Raw genomic sequence first — 22,166 nt, 5'->3', positions numbered from 1 at the left:
GCCCAGCCCTCGGGGCGCCCGCACCGTGAGCAGGTGTGCGTGGTTCACCCGGGATGCGGCAGCTGCTGCGTCTACGGGCCACTCCTCGGGGAACTCACAGGCAGGGCCCCAGGCCAGAGAGGGATTTTGTTGTTCTTGTTTAGTCACTAAACAAGAAGTCACTTGTGTAGTTGCTCTTTTGCAACCCCATGGGCTGTAGCCCGCCAGGCTTCCCTGTCTGTGGAATTTTCCAGGCAAGAATACTGGAGGAGCTTGCCATTTCCTCCTCCAGGGCCTCTTCCTGACCCAGGGATTGACTCCACGTCTCCTGCCCTGGCAGGCGGATTCTTGACCACTGAGCCACCCAGGAATCCCCACAGGAATTTAGTAGCTGAAGTCAACTAAGACCTAGAGGAGGCTGCACGGGGTGGGAAAATGTCCCTGTTTTCCCCTTTCTTCCCATGTTTTCCTCTCGGGGGTTGTATGTGGCCTCAAGGTGCTGTGGGCTCATTATGTCCTGCAAGCTCTGTGGCCAGGAGCCCTAGACGTCCTTGTCCTCCTGTGACTCCACTGTCCCCTTCAAAGGACCTTCAGCGCAGGCAGCCGTCTGAAAGGGAAGTGGTTATTGGGGGCACCCAGGCAGGGGCCGCCACGCCCCTCCAACCCATTATATTTCGGCATGATCCATGAGCTGGCTTAGCGCAGCCACGAGAGCCTCTTTATGCCTTAATTAAGATGGATTTTAGTTTTACTTCCCAAAAGAAGAGGCAATGGAAAGCCCTTAAAATGGTCACTTAGGCAAGATAATGAGAAGCCTTTCTAGGAGGAGCTGCGGTGGCTGGAGTTTCAGGGCTGGCTGCCCCACCCCCACTGGGTGTGGGTTAACTCCTGGGCAACCACACCCCGCCCCTGTGCCCACCGCCTGACTGCCAGCCTGCGGCAGGTGCCAGCACCCGAGGTGAGCCAGGGGGGCCTGCGGCAAGCCCGCCTGCCCAGCAGCTTCAAGAAAGAGGGAGGTGCATGTTCCTGAATGTTCCACCCGCTCTGTTTCAGCAGGGGTGGGGTCACTCAGGTTTTAGCAGCAGGAACCCGGCCCTGCCCCGTAACGTCTGCTCACAGAGCATTCTTGCTGTCACCCCGGTCTCTCCGGTTTTCCTTAAAAAGAGTAGATTCTCTTCGCTCTAGTCTCACTTCTCACAAAGGTCCGACGCCACCTCCCAATCTCCGTTTTGATTCGGGCCAGATTATTAGGCTGTTAAAATATTAACATATGTTTGTTTATATGTTTTAATTTATCAATTAAATATGTTGATTTATTGTATTCTTTCTTCGTTTACTTTAATAGCTGACATTAAAATAACAATTATTTTAATATAGCCATCTTATTAGGAAAGTAATTAAAAGTACCCCCCACGAAGTAAAAAGGGGAGGGCGGTGATTCCAGAGCCAAGCACACTTTCAGTTATCCACACCCGTGCTCCGTTCATCAGCATGTTGGCCGCTTGCCAGCGAGGAGAAGTGAGAGCTGCCCACCGCCCTTCCCTGAAGCCCCGGGCGGCCCCCTTGTGGACAGCCGCCTCCTCCCAGTGTAGAGTCTCATCTGCTGTCTCTCTACCCCATCTCTCCCACCTCTGCCCCCAGCAGGCCCCTCCTGGGGTGCTGTATCACCTTGCCCCCGAGTCACCTCTCCCCCAAGGTCACACGCTGTCCTTCCCATCAGCTTGATTCACACCCTGGTCTCCTGTGCACTGAAATACGTTCTAAATATAAACAGACATCAGGGCGAGCCCGCGAGGCACCGTGGAGGCACGCACCCCTTCTTACAGGGTCAAACCCATCCTGGAACTTGGGGTTCCTTCCTCAGCAGAGAGATGCTTCTGGGCTGGCTGGTTGGTCGGGTCCGGTTTTTCAACGACTTTTCCTTTTATTTTGTATCTCCTCCAACCTCCTCCCTGCCTTTGGCATTAACCCATGGCCTTTGCCTGCAGCTTCGTGACGACTACCTTTGTGGTGGAGGCCATGGGGGCAGCCAACGCTCAGCTCCGCTGGAAGAGGATGGAAACCCGCCAGGTGTGTGGGGCCACCCCAGGCTCCGTCACCAGGGCCGCCGAGTGCAGAGAGTGGGCCAGGGCTCTCCCGCACCACATCCTGACCGGTGGGCCGGAGGCTCCTGGGACCTCCGAGCAAACGTTAAAGAGAGTTACTTCACTCAGTCGTGTCCGGACTCTGGCGAACCCCATCGGACTACAGCCCACCAGGCTCCTGGCTGTCCAATTTGGGGATTCTCTAGGCAAGAATCTGAAAGGGGTTGCCATTTCCTTCTGCCATGAACCTGGGACCCCCGACCCCTCTCGGACCTTAGCGAGGAGAATGAAGTTCGGCCAGCCAATGTCAGCTTCCAGAATATGCACAGCCTCTGCTGTTGCCCCTCCTCCCCGGTGCTCCCTGGCATCCCCTCCTTGCTCCCTGCTCCCCTGGTGCTCTTCCGGCATTCCCTCGCTTGCTCCCTTCCTCCCTCTGACCTGGGAAACTTCATCCAGGGACCATGCGGCGCCTCTCGCCTCTGAGCACTCTGACCCCTCCTGATGGGACAGCCTGGAAATATGGAAAGCCCCCTGCTCAGATACCTTCTAGGAAAGAGAAGAACAGAGCAAGCAGGCTCATCCCTTTGGGTGTCCCCTTTTCTTTCCTGTCTTCCCTCACCCTCTGCATCCCGCCCCCTCCCAGGAGGAGGAAGACGACGACGACTCCTCCTCGGCCTCTGACAGTGACGTTCTCCCAGGACACCTACGAGCGGGCAGAGAAAGCGGCCCATCCTGTCTGTGCGTAAGTCTTGGGGTTCTGGGCTGGGCTGCACTCCCTCTGGTCCACGGGGTTCCCCTTCCTCATGGAGACGGCTCAGGGTGGGGGCAGGGGTTCTCCCTGCAGAGACCCTCTGAGAGCACTTCCCATCTGAGGGCTGATCCCAGGAAGGCAGCAGGAACATACAGCGGAGCCGGGCCAGGATCCCTGCTACTGGATCTGCCGCCAACTGTTATCTGCGGCTTGGGGAGGGCCCTTGACCTCGGCCCCTGGAAGCCCGAGTCCGTGTCACGTCTCTAACTCCCCTCCTTCCCGGCCCCCGGGACAGACACACAACCCAGAGCCCAGCTGAGCCAGGGAGGCATCCCCGCCTTCCCACTCACCCCACAGTGAGCATCCCTGGCTCCCTTTCTATAGACATTTTGTCTTTTCCTTTATTTATTTATTTTTTGGCTACACTTGGAGGCACGTGGGATCTTCGTTTCCCAACCAGGGATCAAACCTGTGACCCCTGCAATGGAAGCTCAGAGTCCTCACCACCAGGGAGCCTCCTCTGTGGGTGTTTATGACAGAGGAGCCTGGCAGGCTATAGTCCATGGGTCGCAAAGATGTCAGACACGACTGAGTTGGCACAAACGCATGACTGTGCTGCAGTGTGGCAAAAAAACGCGAATTCGAGGAATGAAGCTGCTGGAAGACCAGACGCTAGGTCCTCACCCAGGCCTGGTCTCTCAGTGCCTGCATAGACTCCTGCAGTGGCATCGGACTCCCTGTTCCGTGCACAGGGCCGGGGAGTCTGTCTGCAGCCTTGCTGGCCGTGCTCCAGCCACACTGGCCTCAGACCTCCCGGAACACCCTCCGCTTCTCCCACCTTCGGCCTTTCTCCCTGCCAGTCTCTTCCTGGCCTTTGCCTGGATGGCTCCCGCTCAGCTTCAGGTCCTGGCTGGAATGTCACCACAAGGCGCCCTCTCCGGAAATCTGCTCCCATTATTCTTTGTCACTGAGCCCTGGTTCTTTCTTCCAAACATTTCTCCAAAGTGGTGCGGCCGTTGTTTGTTTTCTTGTCTGTGTCCTCTTGCCTGTCTTGCTCCTCTCGTCCCCCAGGTTCTGAGCAACAGGCTAGGATCACTGGACACTCTCAGTAGCTATTGAGTAATGAGCAAACGAGCAGACCTGGGCGAGCTACTGACCACACCCACCCCCGCCCACACTGGAGGTCTCCCTCCAAGTCCCGGTGATTCAAATTAACCCCAGCAAAAGTCAAAGTTGGGGTTTCCAGTGGCGTAAGCAGTAAAAATCCACTTAGTTTCATCCGTGGTCAGAGATTCCCCTGGAGTAGGAGTGGCAACCCACTCCAGTATTCTTGCCTAGGAAATCCATGGACAGAGGAGCCTGCAGACAGCAGTTCATGGGTTGCAAAAGTCAGACATGCCTGAGTGACTAACACACACAAAGTCAAAGTGAGCCTAAGGACATCACATCTTTTGAAAAGTCAATTCAGAAGGTTAGCCGTCACCTTCACATTCATTCTTGCAACGTCTCCCTGGGCCAGGACTCTCAGCAGGGGAGCACCTCGTTGCTGATGTGTGATCCCTCGAGAGCCAGAGGAAGACAGCTCAACTTCTTCTTGATCTTTCTGGATCCTTCTAGGGATCGAAATGAGACTGGGACGTTAACATGGGACTGGGATCTGCTCCGGGATCAAAGTGAGACTGGGATGAAGACCGACCGTCAGATTCACCGCAGAGGGAACTGAGCCGGAGCCCCCGAGGTTCCCGTCTTGAGGCCGTGTGCCAGGACCCCGAGAAATGCAGAGAGACGCAGTGAGACAGAGCGAGCCTCAGACTTAGTAACGGGAAAGAGAAACACATCAACACCAAAACCGACTAGGGCATCAGAAGTGCTCTCAATCAAGGCTCTGAGACTGGGAGCAAGATGGACTTGGGAGGTGGGACGGGCTTGTAATGGGCGGCATTGGAGTGGGCACCACCTCCCCCCCCCGCCCCGTCCCGTGGTGGTGGGAGATGAGGGCTGGGGGGAGGCGCAGGAGCTCGGTCCTGGGCAGAGCTGTGTCCTCTCTAGAGGACGCCCTCCCGTTGTCCAGCACTCCGACGGCCCATCAACCCTACCCGAGGCCGTGACCGACACTCCCTACTTCTCTTCTTCCTTTTAATCCAACTGAGGCTCATCTTGGAGTGGGTCCTGATTATAGTTTCTGATTTAGAATGCAGCACACGGTTTTAGGGGTGTAGGGAGATCAGTTTAGGAACCTGCTGCTGTAGTTCAGCCAGAAGTGATTCATTTGAGTTATAAAGAGAGCAGTACCACTGCAGGCTCTGTGCCGCCTATGTAGACGCTTGTTGACTCTTTTATAGGTAGTTATGTGTGTGTGTTCAGCCCGACCTCCTAAGTGGGCCGCCCGCTCCCGCCTTCCCAGCCAATCCTCCTTTAGTCAAGAAGTCACACTTGAGCATCCTACTCTCAGTTCACCAGCCCACGGAAGTCATTCGTGCTCTTGGAAATCAGTTTTTCCAATCTGTTCTGTACACTCGCCTAATGATGGAGGGAAGAGGACGGTTCCAAAGAATTTTGCAAGTGCTTTTGTGAAGGCTCTAGGAATAAAATCGCCAGCACTGAGATATGGAGGAAAGGAGTTTAGGGCTATTCTGGGTGTTTAGGTGGAGGGGCTCAGGCAGAAAGGTTCCACTAAGGAAGCACCTTCTCTTCTGTCCCCGTGATAATTAAAGCCGTAGGCTCGAGTGACGCTGCTGAGACGAGATACGCAGAGAGAAGAGACTGCCAATGTCAACTGGAAGAGAGGTTAAAGACTAGCAGCCTTGGGTTAGAGGTCATTGGTGATTATATTTCTTTTTGGTTTGTTTTTTTGGTCCTTGGTGTTTTTTTAAGAACGCAGTTTCAAGAGAGTTCTAGGGATGGAACCACAAACTACGGGAAATGAAAGCAGACGATATAGCTGCTGCTGCTTTTTTTATCTCATTTCTTGGCTGAGCTGGGTCTTCATTGCTGTGTGGCTTTTCTCCAGTTTTGGGGAGCGGGGCTACTCTGTTGCTCAGGTTCTCATTTCGGTGGTTAAGGAGGAGGGAGGAGGCACCGATTTTTGAGTTCGAAAGGGGCAAGGCTGGGAAGTCCCTGGAGTTGCAGCTTCACTGCCGTAGGCCAGGGGTCGCTCCCTGCTTGGGAACTGAGATCCTGCAAGCTGCTCAGTACTGGGAGATGAAAGGGAGGAGTGAGGCTTGGGGAGTGTGCATCAGATGGTCTCCGTTACCTCTGTAGCATCGCTAGAGGTACAGCCTTTACTTGAGAGACGGTGCCCAGGTCTGGGTTTTGGAGACTGAGGTTTGGAGCCTTTACGTGGGATGTGCTCGCAAGTCCACCGAGGAGAAAGAAAATCTGATGCCGCCAACCACAGTGGAAGGACCCTCATCTGTCAGAGGACTCAGCGTTAGAATTGCTTTTTTAATTTTTAAAAAGCTATTTATTATTTATTTGTTTGTTTGGCTGCACCGATATTAGTTATGGCGTCCGGAATCTTGAGTTGCAGCCTTTGAACCTTAGTTGCAGCAGGTGGAGCTAGTTCCCTGGCCGGAATGCACTCTGGGCCCCTGCCTTGGGAATGAGGAATTTAGCGACGGCCCACCGGGAGTGCCCTCATCGTGAGATTTTTTTTTAATTCCAGGAGCCTTTAGCAGCTTCATATTAGGAACGAGGAAGCGGATCTGATTCATCTCCGAGGCCGGGGCAGAAAGGATAGAACAGGGAAGATGTGGGGAGCTGGCGGGTAGTGCTAGCTTTCAGGAACCAGCCGACTGTCAGTGAGGCCACGGCGGAGTGGGAGCCTGGGGAGGAGGTGGGGACTGGGCAACACACGGAGCACAAAGCAGATGGGTGAGGATGGACGGGGTGTGGAGCCGAGGCTTCGGGTCAGAGAAAGAATTTCATTGTGAGATCTTGAAAAGGGAATCACTGGAATTAGCTGAGCTGGAGTCCGTTGGTGTGAATCAGCTTCAAACCTGAAGTCAGTGACTCAGCAGTCCACTGGGAGGTGGGTTGCCAGGGGTGACAGGAAGTTAGGAGTGGCTCCCGGTGAGTAGGGGTTTTTTGGGGGGTAATGAAATGGAATTAGATGGTGTGCTGACTGCAGAACTTGTGAATATACTGGAAACCTGTGTACTTTAAACAGCTAATTTTTATGGCACTATGAATTAGTATATCTCAATTTTATTTTTTTTTTTAAATTTTGGCCCTGCCACAAGGCTGCAGGGGATCTTAGTTCAACCAGGGATTGAACCTGAGTCCAGCAGGGGAACAACGAGTCCTAACCGCTGGACCGCTGGGGAATTTCCTCTCAAATTTTAAAAACAAGGGCGGGCAAAGGGAACAGCATGAATGTGATGTCCAAAGGGCAGTTGCAAGGATGGTGGAGGAGGACTGGTTGCATGCTCAGTGGCCTTGGAAAAGTAGGTTTTTTTGGAGGGTCAGCAGTGTGGTTGGTTTTTGTGCCAAGGTCACCCAGACGTGCTGGCCATCCTCGGGAAACCTGCAAGCCGGTGAGCAGAGAGCTACACTAAGATGCAGCTCCAAACAATACGCACTGATGAAGTGATGGGGGTGATGACGCGAAAGAGGAGGGTAAAACCGAGCCCCAGAGACATTTTGAAAAGACGGATGGACCACGGCTTTGGTTGCCCAGCGTCTAGCTGCAATCCGCCTCCTGGAACCGAGAGGAGCCCTGCCTTCTTACGTGCCCTCCTGGCTAAGGCTTCCTGGTCTCCACGGGTTTTGTCATCGCCACCCTGTGGAGCCATTGAGAGGTGGTGAGGCATGTCAATTTCTGGGCTCAGATGTTGACTCTCTTGGTTCCAGGTCGGACTGGTGTATATGTTCAACTCATCGTGGGCACCGGTGCGCTCACCATGCCCAGGCCTTTGCCACAGCGGGTGGCTAGTCAGCCTGGTGCTGCTGGTATTCCTGGGCTTCATGAGGTAAGAGGCCATCTGGAGTGGAAGTGCTGGGGTAAAACTGGGGCACCTCTCCTTGGAGCCCGAGCTCTCTCCATCCTTGACAGAGACGTCTGCTAACAGGTTCGCAGAGCAAGGAGAGGAGGCCAAAGGTCTTGGGGCGGGGGTGGTTCACGCTGATGGAGTTTGCCCACCCCGATCACTGGAAAGTTAAGACCTCCAGGACTTCCCTTGCAGTCCAGCGTGGTTAAGACTCTGAGATTCCACTGCAGGGGAACAGGTTCCATCCCTGGTCAGGGAACTAAGATCCCACTACCCCGAGGCACAGCAAGACATTAGCAGAATTAAAAAAAACAGGCGAAGACCTCCAGTTAGGCTCCAGGATGTCTCATTGTGGGCTACGTGTTTCTTCCCCGGCTGGCTTTCCTCCTCTCGTGCCCATATTTCTGAATGTGACCATCAAGTTCGTTCCCTGAGAAATTCCCCCAGCCACAGAAGGATGCCGACTAACGTTTCAGGTGATCCAGGCAATCAGCTCGGAATTTAGAGTTGTTTAAGGTAGTTTCACGAGCAGCGATAAGCAGGCAGGTGCAGTCATATTCAGGTGTTAATCTCACGTGGCTTCGGCCCAGCAGAAACAGGAGGCCAGCCCTCGGGGCGCCCGCACCGTGAGCAGGTTGCGTGGTTCACCGGGATGCGGCAGCTGCTGCTCTACGGGCCACTCCTCGGGGAACTCACAGGCAGGGCCCAGGCCAGAGAGGGATTTTGTTGTTCTTGTTTAGCACTAAACAAGAATCACTTGTGTAGTTGCTCTTTTGCAACCCCATGGGCGTTAGCCGCCAGGCTTCCCTGTCTGTGGAATTTTCAGCAAGAATACTGGAGGAGCTTCATTTCCTCCTCCAGGGCCTCTTCCTGACCCAGGGATTGACTCTCACGTCTCCTGCCCTGGCAGGCGATTCTTGACCACTGACACCCAGGAATCCCACAGAATTTAGTAGCTGAAGTCAACTAAGACAGAGGAGGCTGCACGGGGTGGGAAAATGTCCCTGTTTTCCCCTTCTTCCCATGTTTTCCTCTGGGGGTTGTATGTGGCCTCAAGGTGCTGTGGGCTCATTATGTCCTGCAAGCTCTGTGGCCAGGAGCCCTAGACGTCCTGTCCTCCTGTGACTCACTGTCCCTTCAAAGGACTTCAGCGCAGGCAGCCGTCTGAAAGGGAAGTGGTTATTGGGGGCACCCAGGCAGGGCGCCCACGCCCCTCCAACCATTATATTTCGGCATGATCCATGAGCTGGCTTAGCGCAGCCACAGAGCCTCTTTATGCCTTAATTTAAGATGGATTTTAGTTTTACTTCCCAAAAGAAGAGGCAATGGAAAGCCTTAAAATGGTCACTTAGGCAAGATAATAGAAAGCCTTTCTAGGAGAGAGTGCGGTGGCTGGAGTTTCAGGGCTGGCTGCCCCACCCCACTGGTGTGGGTTAACTCCTGGGCAACCACATCTTAGTTTTCCAGCCAGGGATTGAACCTGTGCCCCTGCATTGGAAATGTGGTGTCCTAGGTATGACCTAAATCAAATCCCTTATGATTATACAGTGGAAGTGAGAAATAGATTTAAGGGACTAGATCTGATAGACAGAGTACCTGATGAACTATGGATGGAGGTTCGTGACATTGTACAGGAGACAGGAATCAAGACCATCCCCAAGAAAAGAAATTGCAAAAAGCAAAATGCTGTCTGAGGAGGCCTTACAAATAGCTGTGAAAAGAAGGGAAGCGAAAAGCAAAGGAGAAAAGATATATCCATTTGAATGGAGAGTTCCAAAGAATAGCAAGGAGAGGTAAGAAAGCCTCCTCAGCGATCAATGCAAATAAAATAGAGGAAAACAACAGAATGGGAAACTAGAGATCTCTCAAGAAAATTAGAGATACCAAGGGAACGTTTCATGCAAAGATGGGCTCAATAAAGGACAGAAATGGTAGAGGCCTAACAGAAGCAGAAGATTTGAAGACGAAGTGCGAGAATACACAGAAGAACTATACAAAAAAGACCTTCACGACCCAGATAATCATGATGGTGTGATCACTCACCTAGAGCCAGACATCCTGGAATGTGAAGTCAAATGGCCTTAGGAAGCATCACTACGAACAAAGCTATGGAGGTGATGGAATTCCAGTTGAGCTATTTCAAATCTAAAAGATGATGCTGTGAAAGTGATGCACTCAATATGCAGCAAATTTGGAAAACTCAGCAGTGGCCACAGACTGGAAAAGGTCAGTTTTCATTCCAATCCCAAAGAAAGGCAATGCCAAAGAATGCTCAAACTACCGCACAATTGCACTCATCTCACATGCTAGTAAAGTAATGCTCAAAATTCTCCAAGCCAGGCTTCAGCAATACGTGAACCCTGAACTTCCCGATGTTCAAGCTGGTTTTAGAAAAAGCGAGGAACCAGAGATCAAATTGCCAAATCCACTGGATCATGGAAAAAGCAAGAGAGTTCCAGAAAAACATCTACTTCTGCTTTATCGACTATGCAAAGCTTTGACTGTGTGGATCACAATAAACTGTGGAAAATTCTGAAAGAGATGGGAATACCAGACCACCTGACCTGCCTCTTGAGAACCTATATGCAGGTCAGAAGCAACAGTTAGAACTGGACATGGAACAACAGACTGGTTCCAAATAGGAAAAGGAGTACGTCAAGCCTGTATATTATCACCCTGCTTATTTAACTTATATGCAGAATACATCATGAGAAACGCTGGGCTGGAAGGAAGCACAAGCTGGAATCAAGATTACCGGGAGAAATATCAATAGCCTTGATATGCAGATGACACCACCCTTATGGCAGAAAGTGAAGAGGAACTAAAAAGCCTCTTGATGAAAGGGAAAGAGGAGAGTGAAAAAGTTGGCTTTAAAGCTCAACATTCAGAAAACAAAGATTATGGCATCTGATCCCATCACTTCTTCGGAAATAGATGGGGAAACAGGGGAAACACTGTCAGACTTACATTTTGGGCTCCAAAATCACTGCAGATGGGGAATGCAGCCATGAAATTAAAAGACGCTTAGTCCTTGGAAGGAAAGTTATGACCAACCTACACAGCATATTAAAAAGCAGAGACACTACTTTGCCAACAAAGGTCCGTCTAGTCAAGGCTATGGTTTTTCCAGTGGTCATGTATGGATGTCAGAGTTGGATGTGAAGAAAGCTGAGCGCTGAAGGATTGATGCTTTTGAACTGTGGTGTTGGAGAAGAGTCTTGAGAGTCCCTTGGACTGCAAGGAGATCCAACCAGTCCATTCTGAAGGAGATCAGTCCTGGGTGTTCTTTGGAAGGACTGGTGCTGAAGCTGAAACTCCAGTACTTTGGCCACCTGATGCGAAGAGCTGACTCATTTGAAGTGATCCTGATGCTGGGAAAGATTGAGGTCAGGAGGAGAAGGGGACGACAGAGGATGAGATGGTTGGATGGCATCTCAACTTGATGGACATGGGTTTGGGTGGACTCCGGGAGTTGGTAATGGACAGGGAGGCCTGACGTGCTGCGGTTCATGGGGTCGCAAAGAGTCAGACGTGACTGAGCGACTGAACTGAATTGAACTGAATCACTGGACTACCAGGGAATTCACATTCCTATAAAACTTCTGGCTCAGAACCATCACTCTCTTAGGTCTCTTTGCCTTCTCTTAAGTTCTATCATGAGAACCATCACCAGAGCCATTTTCCATAAAGAAATAAGGTTCTGCTCTTCATAAGTGTTACGACTTATAAGAGTGATATTCAGGGGACATCCCTGGTGGTCCAGTGGTTAAGACTCCATGCTTCCGCTGCAGGGGTCACAGGTTCGATCCCTGATTGGGGAATTAGAAGTGGCACAATCCACCTGCCAGTGTAGGAGATGCCAGAGATGCGAGTTCAATCCCTGGGTCTGGAACCCTTGGAGAATGAAATGACAAGCCACTCCAGTATTCTTGCCTGGTAAATACCATGGACAGAGGAGCCTGGCAGGCTATAGTCCATGGGTCGCAAAGAGTCAGACACGACTGAGTGTGCACAAACGCATGTACTGTGCTGCAGTGTGGCAAAAAAAGCGCGACATTCGAGGAATGAAGCTGCTGGAAGACCAGACGCTAGGTCCTCACCCAGGCCTGGTCTCTCAGTGCCCTGCATAGACTCCTGCAGTGGCATCGGACTCCCTGTCCCGTGCACCAGGGCCGGGGAGTCTGTCTGCAGCCTTGCTGGCCGTGCTCCAGCCACACTGGCCTCAGACCTCCCGGAACACCCCTCCGCTTCTCCCACCTTCGGCCTTCATCCCTGCCAGTCTCTTCCCTGGCCCTTTGCCTGGATGGCTCCCGCTCAGCCTTCAGGTCCTGGCTGGAATGTCACCACAAGGCCGCCCTCTCCCGGAAATGCTGCCCCATTATTCTTTGTCACTGAGCCCTGGTTCTTTCCTTCCAAACACTTCTCCAAAGTGGTGACCGTTGTTTGTTTTCTTGTCTGTGTCCTCTTGCCTGTCTTGCTCCCTCTCGTCCCCCAGGTTCTGAGCACAGGGCTAGGATCACTGGACACTCTCAGTAGCTATTGAGTAAGTGAGCAAACGAGCAGACCTGGGCGAGCTCACTGACCCACACCCACCCCCGCCCACACCTGGAGGTACTCCCCTCCAAGTCCCGGTGATTCAAATTAACCCCAGCAAAAGTCAAAGTTGGGGTTTCCCAGCTGGCGTAGCAGTAAAAATCCACTTAGTTTCAATCCGTGGGTCAGGAAGATTCCCCTGGAGTAGGAAGTGGCAACCCACTCCAGTATTCTTGCCTAGGAAATCCCATGGACAGAGGAGCCTGGCAGACAGCAGTTCATGGGGTTGCAAAAAGTCAGACATGCCTGAGTGACTAACACACACAAAGTCAAAGTGAGCCTAAGGACACTCACATCTTTGAAAAGTCAATTCAGAAGGTTAGCCGTCACCTTCACATTCATTCTTGCAACGTCTCCCTGGGCCAGGACTCTCAGCAGGGGAAGCACCTCGTGCTGGTCGTGTGATCCCATCGAGAGCCAGAGGAAGACAGCTCAACTTCTCTTGATCTTTCTGGGATCCTTCTAGGGATCGAAATGAGACTGGGACGTTTAACATGGGACTGGGATCTGCCTCCGGGATCAAAGTGAGACTGGGATGAAGACCGACCGTCAGATTCACCGCAGAGGGAACTGAGCCGGAGCCCCCGAGGGTTCCCGTCTTGAGGCCGTGTGCCAGGCACCCCGAGAAATGCAGAGAGACGCAGTGAGACAGAGCGAGCCTCAGACTTAGTAACGGGAAAGAGAAACACATCAACACCAGAAACCCCGACTAGGGCATCAGAAGTGCTCTCAATCCAAGGCTCTGAGACTGGGAGCAAGATGGACTTGGGAGGCTGGGACGGGCTTTGTAATGGGCGCGGCATTGGAGTGGGCACCACCTCCCCCCCCCCGCCCCGTCCCGTGGTGGGTGGGAGATGAGGGGCTGGGTGGGAGGCGCAGGAGCTCGGTGCCCTGGGCAGAGCTGTGTCCTCTCTAGAGGACGCCCTCCCGTTTGTCCAGCACTCCGACGGCCCATCAACCCCTACCCCGAGGCCGTGACCGACACTCCCTACTTCTCTTCTTCCTTTTAAATCCAACTGAGGCTCATCTGAGAGTGGGTCCTGATTTAGTGTTTCTGATTTAGAATGCAGCACACGGTTTAGTGGGGTGTAGGGAGATCAGTTAGGAACCTGCTGCTGTAGTTCAGGCCAGAAGTGATTCATTTGAGTTATAAAGAGAGCAGTACCCACTGCAGGCTCTGTGCCGCATGGTAGACGCTTGTTGACTCTTTTATGGGTAGTTATGTGTGTGTGTTCAGCCCGACCTCCTAAGTGGGCCGCCCGCTCCCGCCTTCCCCAGCCAATCCTCCTTTAGTCAAGAAGTCACACCCTTGAGCATCCTACTCTCAGTTCATCCAGCCCCACGGAAGTCATTCGTGCTCTTGGAATCCAGTTTTTCCATCTGTTCTGTACACCTCGCCTAATGATGGAGGGAAGAGGGACGGTTCCAAAGAATTTTGCAAGTGCTTTTGTGAAGGCTTCTAGGAATAAAATCGCCAGCACTGAGATATGGAGGGAAAGGAGTTCTAGGGCTATTCTGGGGTGTTTAGGTGGAGGGGACTCGCAGGCAGAAAGGTTCGCACTAAGAGAAGCACCTTCCTCTTCTGTCCCCCGTGATAATTAAAGCCGTAGGCTCGAGTGACGCTGCTGAGGACGAGATACGCAGAGAGAAAGAGACTGCCAATGTCAGAACTGGAAGAGAGGTTAAAGACTAGCAGCCGTTGGGTTAGGAGGTCATTGGTGATTATATTTTTCTTTTTGGTTTGTTTTTTTGGTCCTTGGTGATTTTTTAAGAACGCAGTTTCAAGAGAGTTCTAGGGATGGAAACCACAAACTACGGGAAATGAAAGCAGACGATATAGCTGCTGCTGCTTTTTTTAATCTCATTTCTTGGCTGAGCTGGGTCTTCATTGCTGTGTGGGCTTTTCTCCAGTTTTGGGGAGCGGGGGCTACTCTAGTTGCTCAGGCTTCTCATTTCGGTGGTTAAGGAGGGGAGGGAGGAGGCACCGATTTTTGAGTTCGAAAGGGGCAAGGCTTGGGAAGTCCCTGGAGTTGCAGCTTCACTGCCGTAGGCCCAGGGGTCGCTCCCTGCTTGGGGAACTGAGATCCTGCAAGCTGCTCGGTACTGGGAGATGAGAAAGGGAGGAGTGAGGCTTGGGGAGTGTGCATCAGATGGTCTCCGTTACCTCTGTAGCATCGCTAGAGGTACAGCCTTCACTTGAGAGAGACGGGTGCCCAGGTCTGGGTTTTGGAGACTGAGGTTTGGAGCCTTTACGTGGGATGTGCTCGCAAGTCCACCACGAGGAGGAAAGAAAATCTGATGCCGCCAACCACAGTGGAAGGGACCCTCATCTGTCAGAGGACTCAGCGTTAGAATTGCTTTTTTAATTTTTAAAAAAGCTATTTATTATTTATTTGTTTGTTTGGCTGCACCGGATATTAGTTATGGCGTCCGGAATCTTGAGTTGCAGCCTTTGAACCTTAGTTGCAGCAGGTGGGAGCTAGTTCCCTGGCCAGGAATGCACTCTGGGCCCCTGCCTTGGGAATGAGGAATCTTAGCGACTGGCCCACCAGGGAAGTGCCCTCATCGTGAGGATTTTTTTTTAATTCCAGGAGCCTTTAGCAGCTTCATATTAGGGAACCGAGGAAGCGGATGCTGATTCATCTCCGAGGCCCGGGGTCAGAAAGGATAGAACAGGGAAGATGTGGGGAGCTGGCGGGGTAGTGCTAGCTTTCAGGAACCAGCCGACTGTCAGTGAGGCCACGGCGGAGTGGGAGGCCTGGGGAGGGAGGGTGGGGACTGGGCAACACACGGAGCACAAAGGCAGATGGGTGAGGATGGACGGGGTGTGGGAGCCGAGGCTTCGGGTCAGAGAAAAGAATTTCATGGTGGAGATCTTGAAAAGGGAATCACTGGAATTAGCTGAGCTGGAGTCCAGTTGGTGTGAACTCAAGCTTCAAACCTGAAGTCAGTGACTCAGCAGTTCCACTGGGAGGTGGGTTGCCAGGGGTGACAGGAAGTTAGGAGTGGCTCCCGGTGAGTAGGGGGTTTCTTTGGGGGGTAATGAAATGGAATTAGATGGTGGTGCTGACTGCAGAACTTGTGAATATACTGAAAACCTGTGTACTTTAAACAGCTGAATTTTTATGGCACATGAATTAGTATATCTCAATTTTATTTTTTTTTTTTAAATTTTGGCCCTGCCACAAGGCTTGCAGGAGGATCTTAGTTCAACCAGGGATTGAACCTGAGTCCCAGCAGGGGAAGCACCGAGTCCTAACCGCTGGACCGCTGGGGAATTTCCTCTCAAATTTAAAAAACAAGGGCGGGCAAAGGGAACCAGCATGAATGTTGATGTCCCAAAGGGCAGTTGCAAGGATGGGTGGAGGAGGACTGGGTTGCATGCTCAGTGGCCTTGGAAAAGTAGGATTTTTTTGGAGGGTCAGCAGTGTGGGTTGGTTTTTGTGCCAGGTCACCCCAGACGTGCTGGCCCATCCTCGGGAAACCTGCAAGCCGGGTTGAGCAGAGAGCTACATCTAAGATGCAGCTCCAAACAATACGCACTGATGAAGTGATGGGGGTGATGACGCGAAAGAGGAGGGTAAAACCGAGCCCCAGAGACATTTTGAAAAGACGGATGGACCACGGGCTTTGGTTGCCCAGCGTCTAGCTGCAGATCCCGCCTCCCTGGAACCCGAGAGGAGCCCTGCCTTCTTACGTGCCCTCCTGGCTAAGGCCTCCTGGTCTCCACGGGTTTTGTCATCGCCACCCTTGGGAGCCATTGAGGGTGGTGAGGCTTGTCAATTTCTGGGCTCAGATGTTGACTCTCTTGGTTCCAGGTCGGACTGGTGTATATGTTCAACCTCATCGTGGGCACCGGTGCGCTCACCATGCCCAAGGCCTTTGCCACAGCCGGGTGGCTAGTCAGCCTGGTGCTGCTGGTATTCCTGGGCTTCATGAGGTAAGAGGCCATCCTGGAGTGGAAGTGCTGGGGGTAAAACTGGGGCACCTCCCTGGGGAGCCCGAGCTCTCTCCATCCGTCTGACAGAGACGTCTGCTAACAGGTTCGCAGAGCAAGGAGAGGAGGCCCAAAGGTCTTGGGGCGGGGGTGGTTCACGCTGATGGAGTAGTTGCCCACCCCCGATCACTGGAAAGTTAAGACCTCCAGGGACTTCCCTTGCAGTCCAGCGTGGTTAAGACTCTGAGATTCCACTGCAGGGGGAACAGGTTCCATCCCTGGTCAGGGAACTAAGATCCCACATACCCCGAGGCACAGCAAGACATTAGCAGAATTAAAAAAAACAGGCGAAGACCTCCAGTTAGGCTCCAGGATGTCTCATGTGGGGCTCACGTGTTTCTTCCCCGGCTGGCTTTCCTCCTCTGCCGTGCCCATAATTTCTGAATGTGACCATCAACGTTCGTTCCCTGAGAAATTCCCACCCAGCCACAGAAGAGATGCCGACTAACGTTTCAGGTGATCCAGGCAATCAGCTCGGAATTTAGAGTTTGTTTAAGGTAGTTTCACCGAGCAGCGATAAGCAGGCAGGTGCAGTCATATTCAGGTGTTAATCTCACGTGGCTTCGTGCCCAGCAGCAAACAGGAGGCCCAGCCCTCGGGGCGCCCGCACCGTGAGCAGGTGTGCGTGGTTCACCCGGGATGCGGCAGCTGCTGCGTCTACGGGCCACTCCTCGGGGAACTCACAGGCAGGGCCCCAGGCCAGAGAGGGATTTTGTTGTTCTTGTTTAGTCACTAAACAAGAAGTCACTTGTGTAGTTGCTCTTTTGCAACCCCATGGGCTGTAGCCCGCCAGGCTTCCCTGTCTGTGGAATTTTCCAGGCAAGAATACTGGAGGAGCTTGCCATTTCCTCCTCCAGGGCCTCTTCCTGACCCAGGGATTGACTCCACGTCTCCTGCCCTGGCAGGCGGATTCTTGACCACTGAGCCACCCAGGAATCCCCACAGAATTTAGTAGCTGAAGTCAACTAAGACCTAGAGGAGGCTGCACGGGGTGGGAAAATGTCCCTGTTTTCCCCTTTCTTCCCATGTTTTCCTCTCGGGGGGTTGTATGTGGCCTCAAGGTGCTGTGGGCTCATTATGTCCTGCAAGCTCTGTGGCCAGGAGCCCTAGACGTCCTTGTCCTCCTGTGACTCCACTGTCCCCTTCAAAGGACCTTCAGCGCAGGCAGCCGTCTGAAAGGGAAGTGGTTATTGGGGGCACCCAGGCAGGGGCCGCCACGCCCCTCCAACCCATTATATTTCGGCATGATCCATGAGCTGGCTTAGCGCAGCCACGAGAGCCTCTTTATGCCTTAATTAAGATGGATTTTAGTTTTACTTCCCAAAAGAAGAGGCAATGGAAAGCCCTTAAAATGGTCACTTAGGCAAGATAATGAGAAGCCTTTCTAGGAGGAGCTGCGGTGGCTGGAGTTTCAGGGCTGGCTGCCCCACCCCCACTGGGTGTGGGTTAACTCCTGGGCAACCACACCCCGCCCCTGTGCCCACCGCCTGACTGCCAGCCTGCGGCAGGTGCCAGCACCCGAGGTGAGCCAGGGGGGCCTGCGGCAAGCCCGCCTGCCCAGCAGCTTCAAGAAAGAGGGAGGTGCATGTTCCTGAATGTTCCACCCGCTCTGTTTCAGCAGGGGTGGGGTCACTCAGGTTTTAGCAGCAGGAACCCGGCCCTGCCCCGTAACGTCTGCTCACAGAGCATTCTTGCTGTCACCCCGGTCTCTCCGGTTTCCTTAAAAAGAGTAGATTCTCTTCGCTCTAGTCTCACTTCTCACAAAGGTCCGACGCCACCTCCCAATCTCCGTTTTGATTCGGGCCAGATTATTAGGCTGTTAAAATATTAACATATGTTTGTTTATATGTTTTAATTTATCAATTAAATATGTTGATTTATTGTATTCTTTCTTCGTTTACTTTAATAGCTGACATTAAAATAACAATTATTTTAATATAGCCATCTTATTAGGAAAGTAATTAAAAGTACCCCCCCACGAAGTAAAAAGGGGAGGGCGGTGATTCCAGAGCCAAGCACACTTTCAGTTATCCACACCCGTGCTCCGTTCATCAGCATGTTGGCCGCTTGCCCAGCGAGGAGAAGTGAGAGCTGCCCACCGCCCTTCCCTGAAGCCCCGGGCGGCCCCCTTGTGGACAGCCGCCTCCTCCCAGTGTAGAGTCTCATCTGCTGTCTCTCTACCCCCATCTCTCCCACCTCTGCCCCCAGCAGGCCCCTCCTGGGGTGCTGTATCACCTTGCCCCCGAGTCACCTCTCCCCCAAGGTCACACGCTGTCCTTCCCATCAGCTTGATTCACACCCTGGTCTCCTGTGCACTGAAATACGTTCTAAATATAAACAGACATCAGGGCGAGCCCGCGAGGCACCGTGGAGGCACGCACCCCTTCTTACAGGGTCAAACCCATCCTGGAACTTGGGGTTCCTTCCTCAGCAGAGAGAATGCTTTGGGCTGGCTGGTTGGTCGGGTCCGGTTTTCAACGACTTTTCCTTTTATTTTGTATCTCCTCCAACCTCCTCCCTGCCTTTGGCAATTAACCCATGGCCTTTGCCTGCAGCTTCGTGACGACTACCTTTGTGGTGGAGGCCATGGGGGCAGCCAACGCTCAGCTCCGCTGGAAGAGGATGGAAACCCGCCAGGTGTGTGGGCCACCCCAGGCTCCGTCACAGGGCCGCCGAGTGCAGAGAGTGGGCCAGGGCTCTCCCCGCACCCCACTCCTGACCGTGGGCAGCTCTGGGACCCGGAAACGTTAAAGAGAGTTACTCACTCAGTCGTGTCCGACTCTGCGACCCCATGGACTACAGCCCACCAGGCTCCTCTGTCCAAGGAATTCTCTAGGCAAGAATTCTGAAAGGGGTTGCCATTTCCTTCTCCAGAACCTGGACCCCCTCTGGACCTTAGCGAGGAGCTGAAGTTCGCAGCCATGTCAGCTTCCAGAATATGCACAGCCTCTGCTGTTGCTCCCTCCTCCCCCGGTGCTCCCTGGCATCCCCTCCTTGCTCCCTGCTTCCCTGGTGCTCTTCGGCATTCCCTCCTTGCTCCCTTCTCCCTCTGACCTGGGAAACTTCATCCCAGGACCCATGCTGCGCCTCTCCCTCTGAGCACCTCTGACCCTCTGATGGGACAGCCTGGAAATATGGAAAGCCCCCTGCTCAGATACCTTCTAGGAAGAGAGAACAGAGCAAGCAGGCTCTCCCTTGGGTGTCCCCTTTTCTTTCCTGTCTTCCTCACCCTCTGCATCCCGCCCCCTCCCAGGAGGAGGAAGACGACGACGACTCCTCCTCGGCCTCTGACAGTGACGTTCTCGCCCAGGACACCTACGAGCGGGCAGAGAAGCGGCCCATCCTGTCTGTGCGTAAGTCTTGGGGTTCTGGGCTGGGCTGCACTCCCCTCTGGTCCACGGGGTTCCCCTTCCTCATGGAGACGGCTCAGGGTGGGGGCAGGGGTTCTCCCTGCAGAGACCCTCTGAGAGCACTTCCCATCTGAGGGCTGATCCCAGGAAGGCAGCAGGGAACATACAGCGGAGCCGGGCCAGGATCCCTGCTACTGGATCTGCCGCCAACTGTTATCTGCGGCTTGGGGAGGGCCCTTGACCTCGGCCCCTGGAAGCCCGAGTCCGTGTCACGTCTCTAACTCCCCTCCTTCCCGGCCCCCGGGACAGACACACAACCCAGAGCCCAGCTGAGCCAGGGAGGCATCCCCGCCTTCCCACTCACCCCACAGTGAGCATCCCTGGCTCCCTTTCTATAGACATTTTGTCTTTTCCTTTATTTATTTATTTTTTGGCTACACTTGGAGGCACGTGGGATCTTCGTTTCCCAACCAGGGATCAAACCTGTGACCCCTGCAATGGAAGCTCAGAGTCCTCACCACCAGGGAGCCTCCTCTGTGGGTGTTTTTAAAAATGTTTCAAGCAGGAAACAGAAGGAAAAGTTTTCTTAAGAGTTTGAGCCCCTTGGGATTTCATTATTCTGGAGGATTCAGCGAACCCAGCACCCCTCCTAGGAGCTTGTCCTCATGGGAAAAAATAACACCCCCTCTTTCCTCTTGGCTCCACAGAGAGACGCGGATCAAACCTTTTCGAGATCACAGACCGGGTGGAGATGGGACAGATGGCCTCCATGTTCTTCAATAAAGGTGAGGGTGCTTTCTCTGCGTGGGGAGCAGGCGGAGAAAGCTGGTGCCTTCCCGCGGGCCGGGGCACCCGGGTCAGGGGTTCCACCTCACCTGGTGACGGGGCACGGGAGAGAGAGGAACAGATTCTTGGCCTGAGAAGCCACCTTGCTGGGAGGCCTGAAGCCCTTCAAGGTGTTCTCTTGGTTCCCTCCCTGTTCAGTGTATCAGGAGTAAAAAAGCAGCTAGTGGTAAAGGATCCGCCTGCCAATGCAGGAAACGTGGGTTCAATCCTTGGGTCGGGAAGATCCCCCAGAGAAGGAAGTAGCAACCCACTCCACTATTCTTGCTTGGAGAATCCCATGGACAGAGGAGCCTGGTGGGCTACAGTCCATGGGGTTGCAAAGAGTCAGACACTAAAAACAACTTAGCAACTAGGGGGGCTTCCCTTGTGGCTCAGCTGGTAAAGAATTCGCCTGTAATGCAGGAGACCCCGGTTCAATTCCTGGGTCAGGAAGATCCCCTGGAGAAGGGATAGGCTACCCACTCCAGTATTCTGGCCTGGAGAATTCCATGGACTGTATAGTCCATGGGGTCACAAAGAGTCGGACACGACTGAGCGTCTTTGACTTTCACTACCAACTATGGCTCATAGAGTTTGGGTCCCAAACAGCTTTCCAGTGGAGGCGGCTGGTGGTTCTCTGCCTCTTTCTTGATTGCCTGTGCCTTGTCTCTTTTCTTCTGGACTCTTGTGTCTAGGACAGCTCAGAGCACCCCCCTGCAGTGATGGCAGGGTGGTGTGTGGCTGTGTGTGGGGAGGGTGCCTTCACAGTGGCCAGCAGAGGGCGCCAGGAGCCTGTGCTCGGGGCTGCCGTCTGGACTCTGCAGGCTGATCGTGACCTCCCGGCGTGCTCCACCTGCTGCCCCGTGGGATCGCAAGGACAGCAGCCAGCTCAGATGCTGCCATCCATGTCGGTTGTTCCGGCAACATCTTAGGCCTCCATTCCAAATCTTCTTCTTCTGGGAGATGATCTGTTAAAGGGTTTAGTTTTTGTAATGCCCGAACCTTCACAGAGAGTCGGACACATTTCAGGAAATGCTTGACCTTGCAGTTACCTTGGGAGATTTTTCTGCCCCTTCGTCCAAGCCCCGCTCTGTGCAGAGGGGAGCGTCTCCACCGGCTGTTTCCGGTCTTGAATGTGGCTGTGCTGAGCTGGAGCTGAGGCAGGGACTGTGGAAATTAGAATCTTCTTGGCTATTTCTTAGGACATCAAGCATCCACTTATCACTGTGGTGGGATGTGACGGGCGATGGTGATCGAGGTCATCCCAGAGCCTGCCTCCACCCTTCCCCACCGGACCAGCCTCAGCGAGAACTCTCGGAACTCATCAGAACGAGACGGCTGTGTCTGGGCCCTCTGTGCTCTGCTTTCGTCCTGCCTCTCTTTCCCTGTCTCATTATAAGAGACTGCCACTGCACAGCCTCCTGCCAAACGCAAGCTTCTGAAACAGAATGCACATCGAAGCGAGGGCATACACCTCTTAAACCTCCTTCCTAACCTTCGTGATTTACGGTCCACTCGGATTTCTTTATAAGAATTCTGGGAACTTGAAGTTTCAGGTTTTTTTATATCGTTGCGTGTGTGTGCCCCGCAGCCTAGACT

The 22,166-nt window shown here is 53.3% G+C and overlaps 1 protein-coding gene across 1 annotated transcript in view; it reads left to right on the top strand.

Moving 5' to 3' along the window:
* Nucleotides 1–22,166, top strand: part of TMEM104 (transmembrane protein 104) — a 71,592-nt gene that overhangs the window by 12,469 nt on the left and 36,957 nt on the right. The window contains exons 3-6 of the mRNA NM_001435039.1: nucleotides 16,214–16,335; nucleotides 18,948–19,029; nucleotides 19,646–19,745; nucleotides 20,450–20,527. Coding sequence (NP_001421968.1) covers nucleotides 16,214–16,335; nucleotides 18,948–19,029; nucleotides 19,646–19,745; nucleotides 20,450–20,527 — 382 coding nt within the window. The remainder of the gene's footprint in view (nucleotides 1–16,213; nucleotides 16,336–18,947; nucleotides 19,030–19,645; nucleotides 19,746–20,449; nucleotides 20,528–22,166) is intronic.

This window comes from Bos taurus, chromosome 19 (assembly GCF_002263795.3).
Source record: "Bos taurus isolate L1 Dominette 01449 registration number 42190680 breed Hereford chromosome 19, ARS-UCD2.0, whole genome shotgun sequence".
Lineage (NCBI taxonomy): Eukaryota > Metazoa > Chordata > Mammalia > Artiodactyla > Bovidae > Bos > Bos taurus.
The sequence above is the reverse complement of the archived record's forward strand: the minus strand, read 5'-3'. Positions and strand labels throughout refer to the sequence as shown.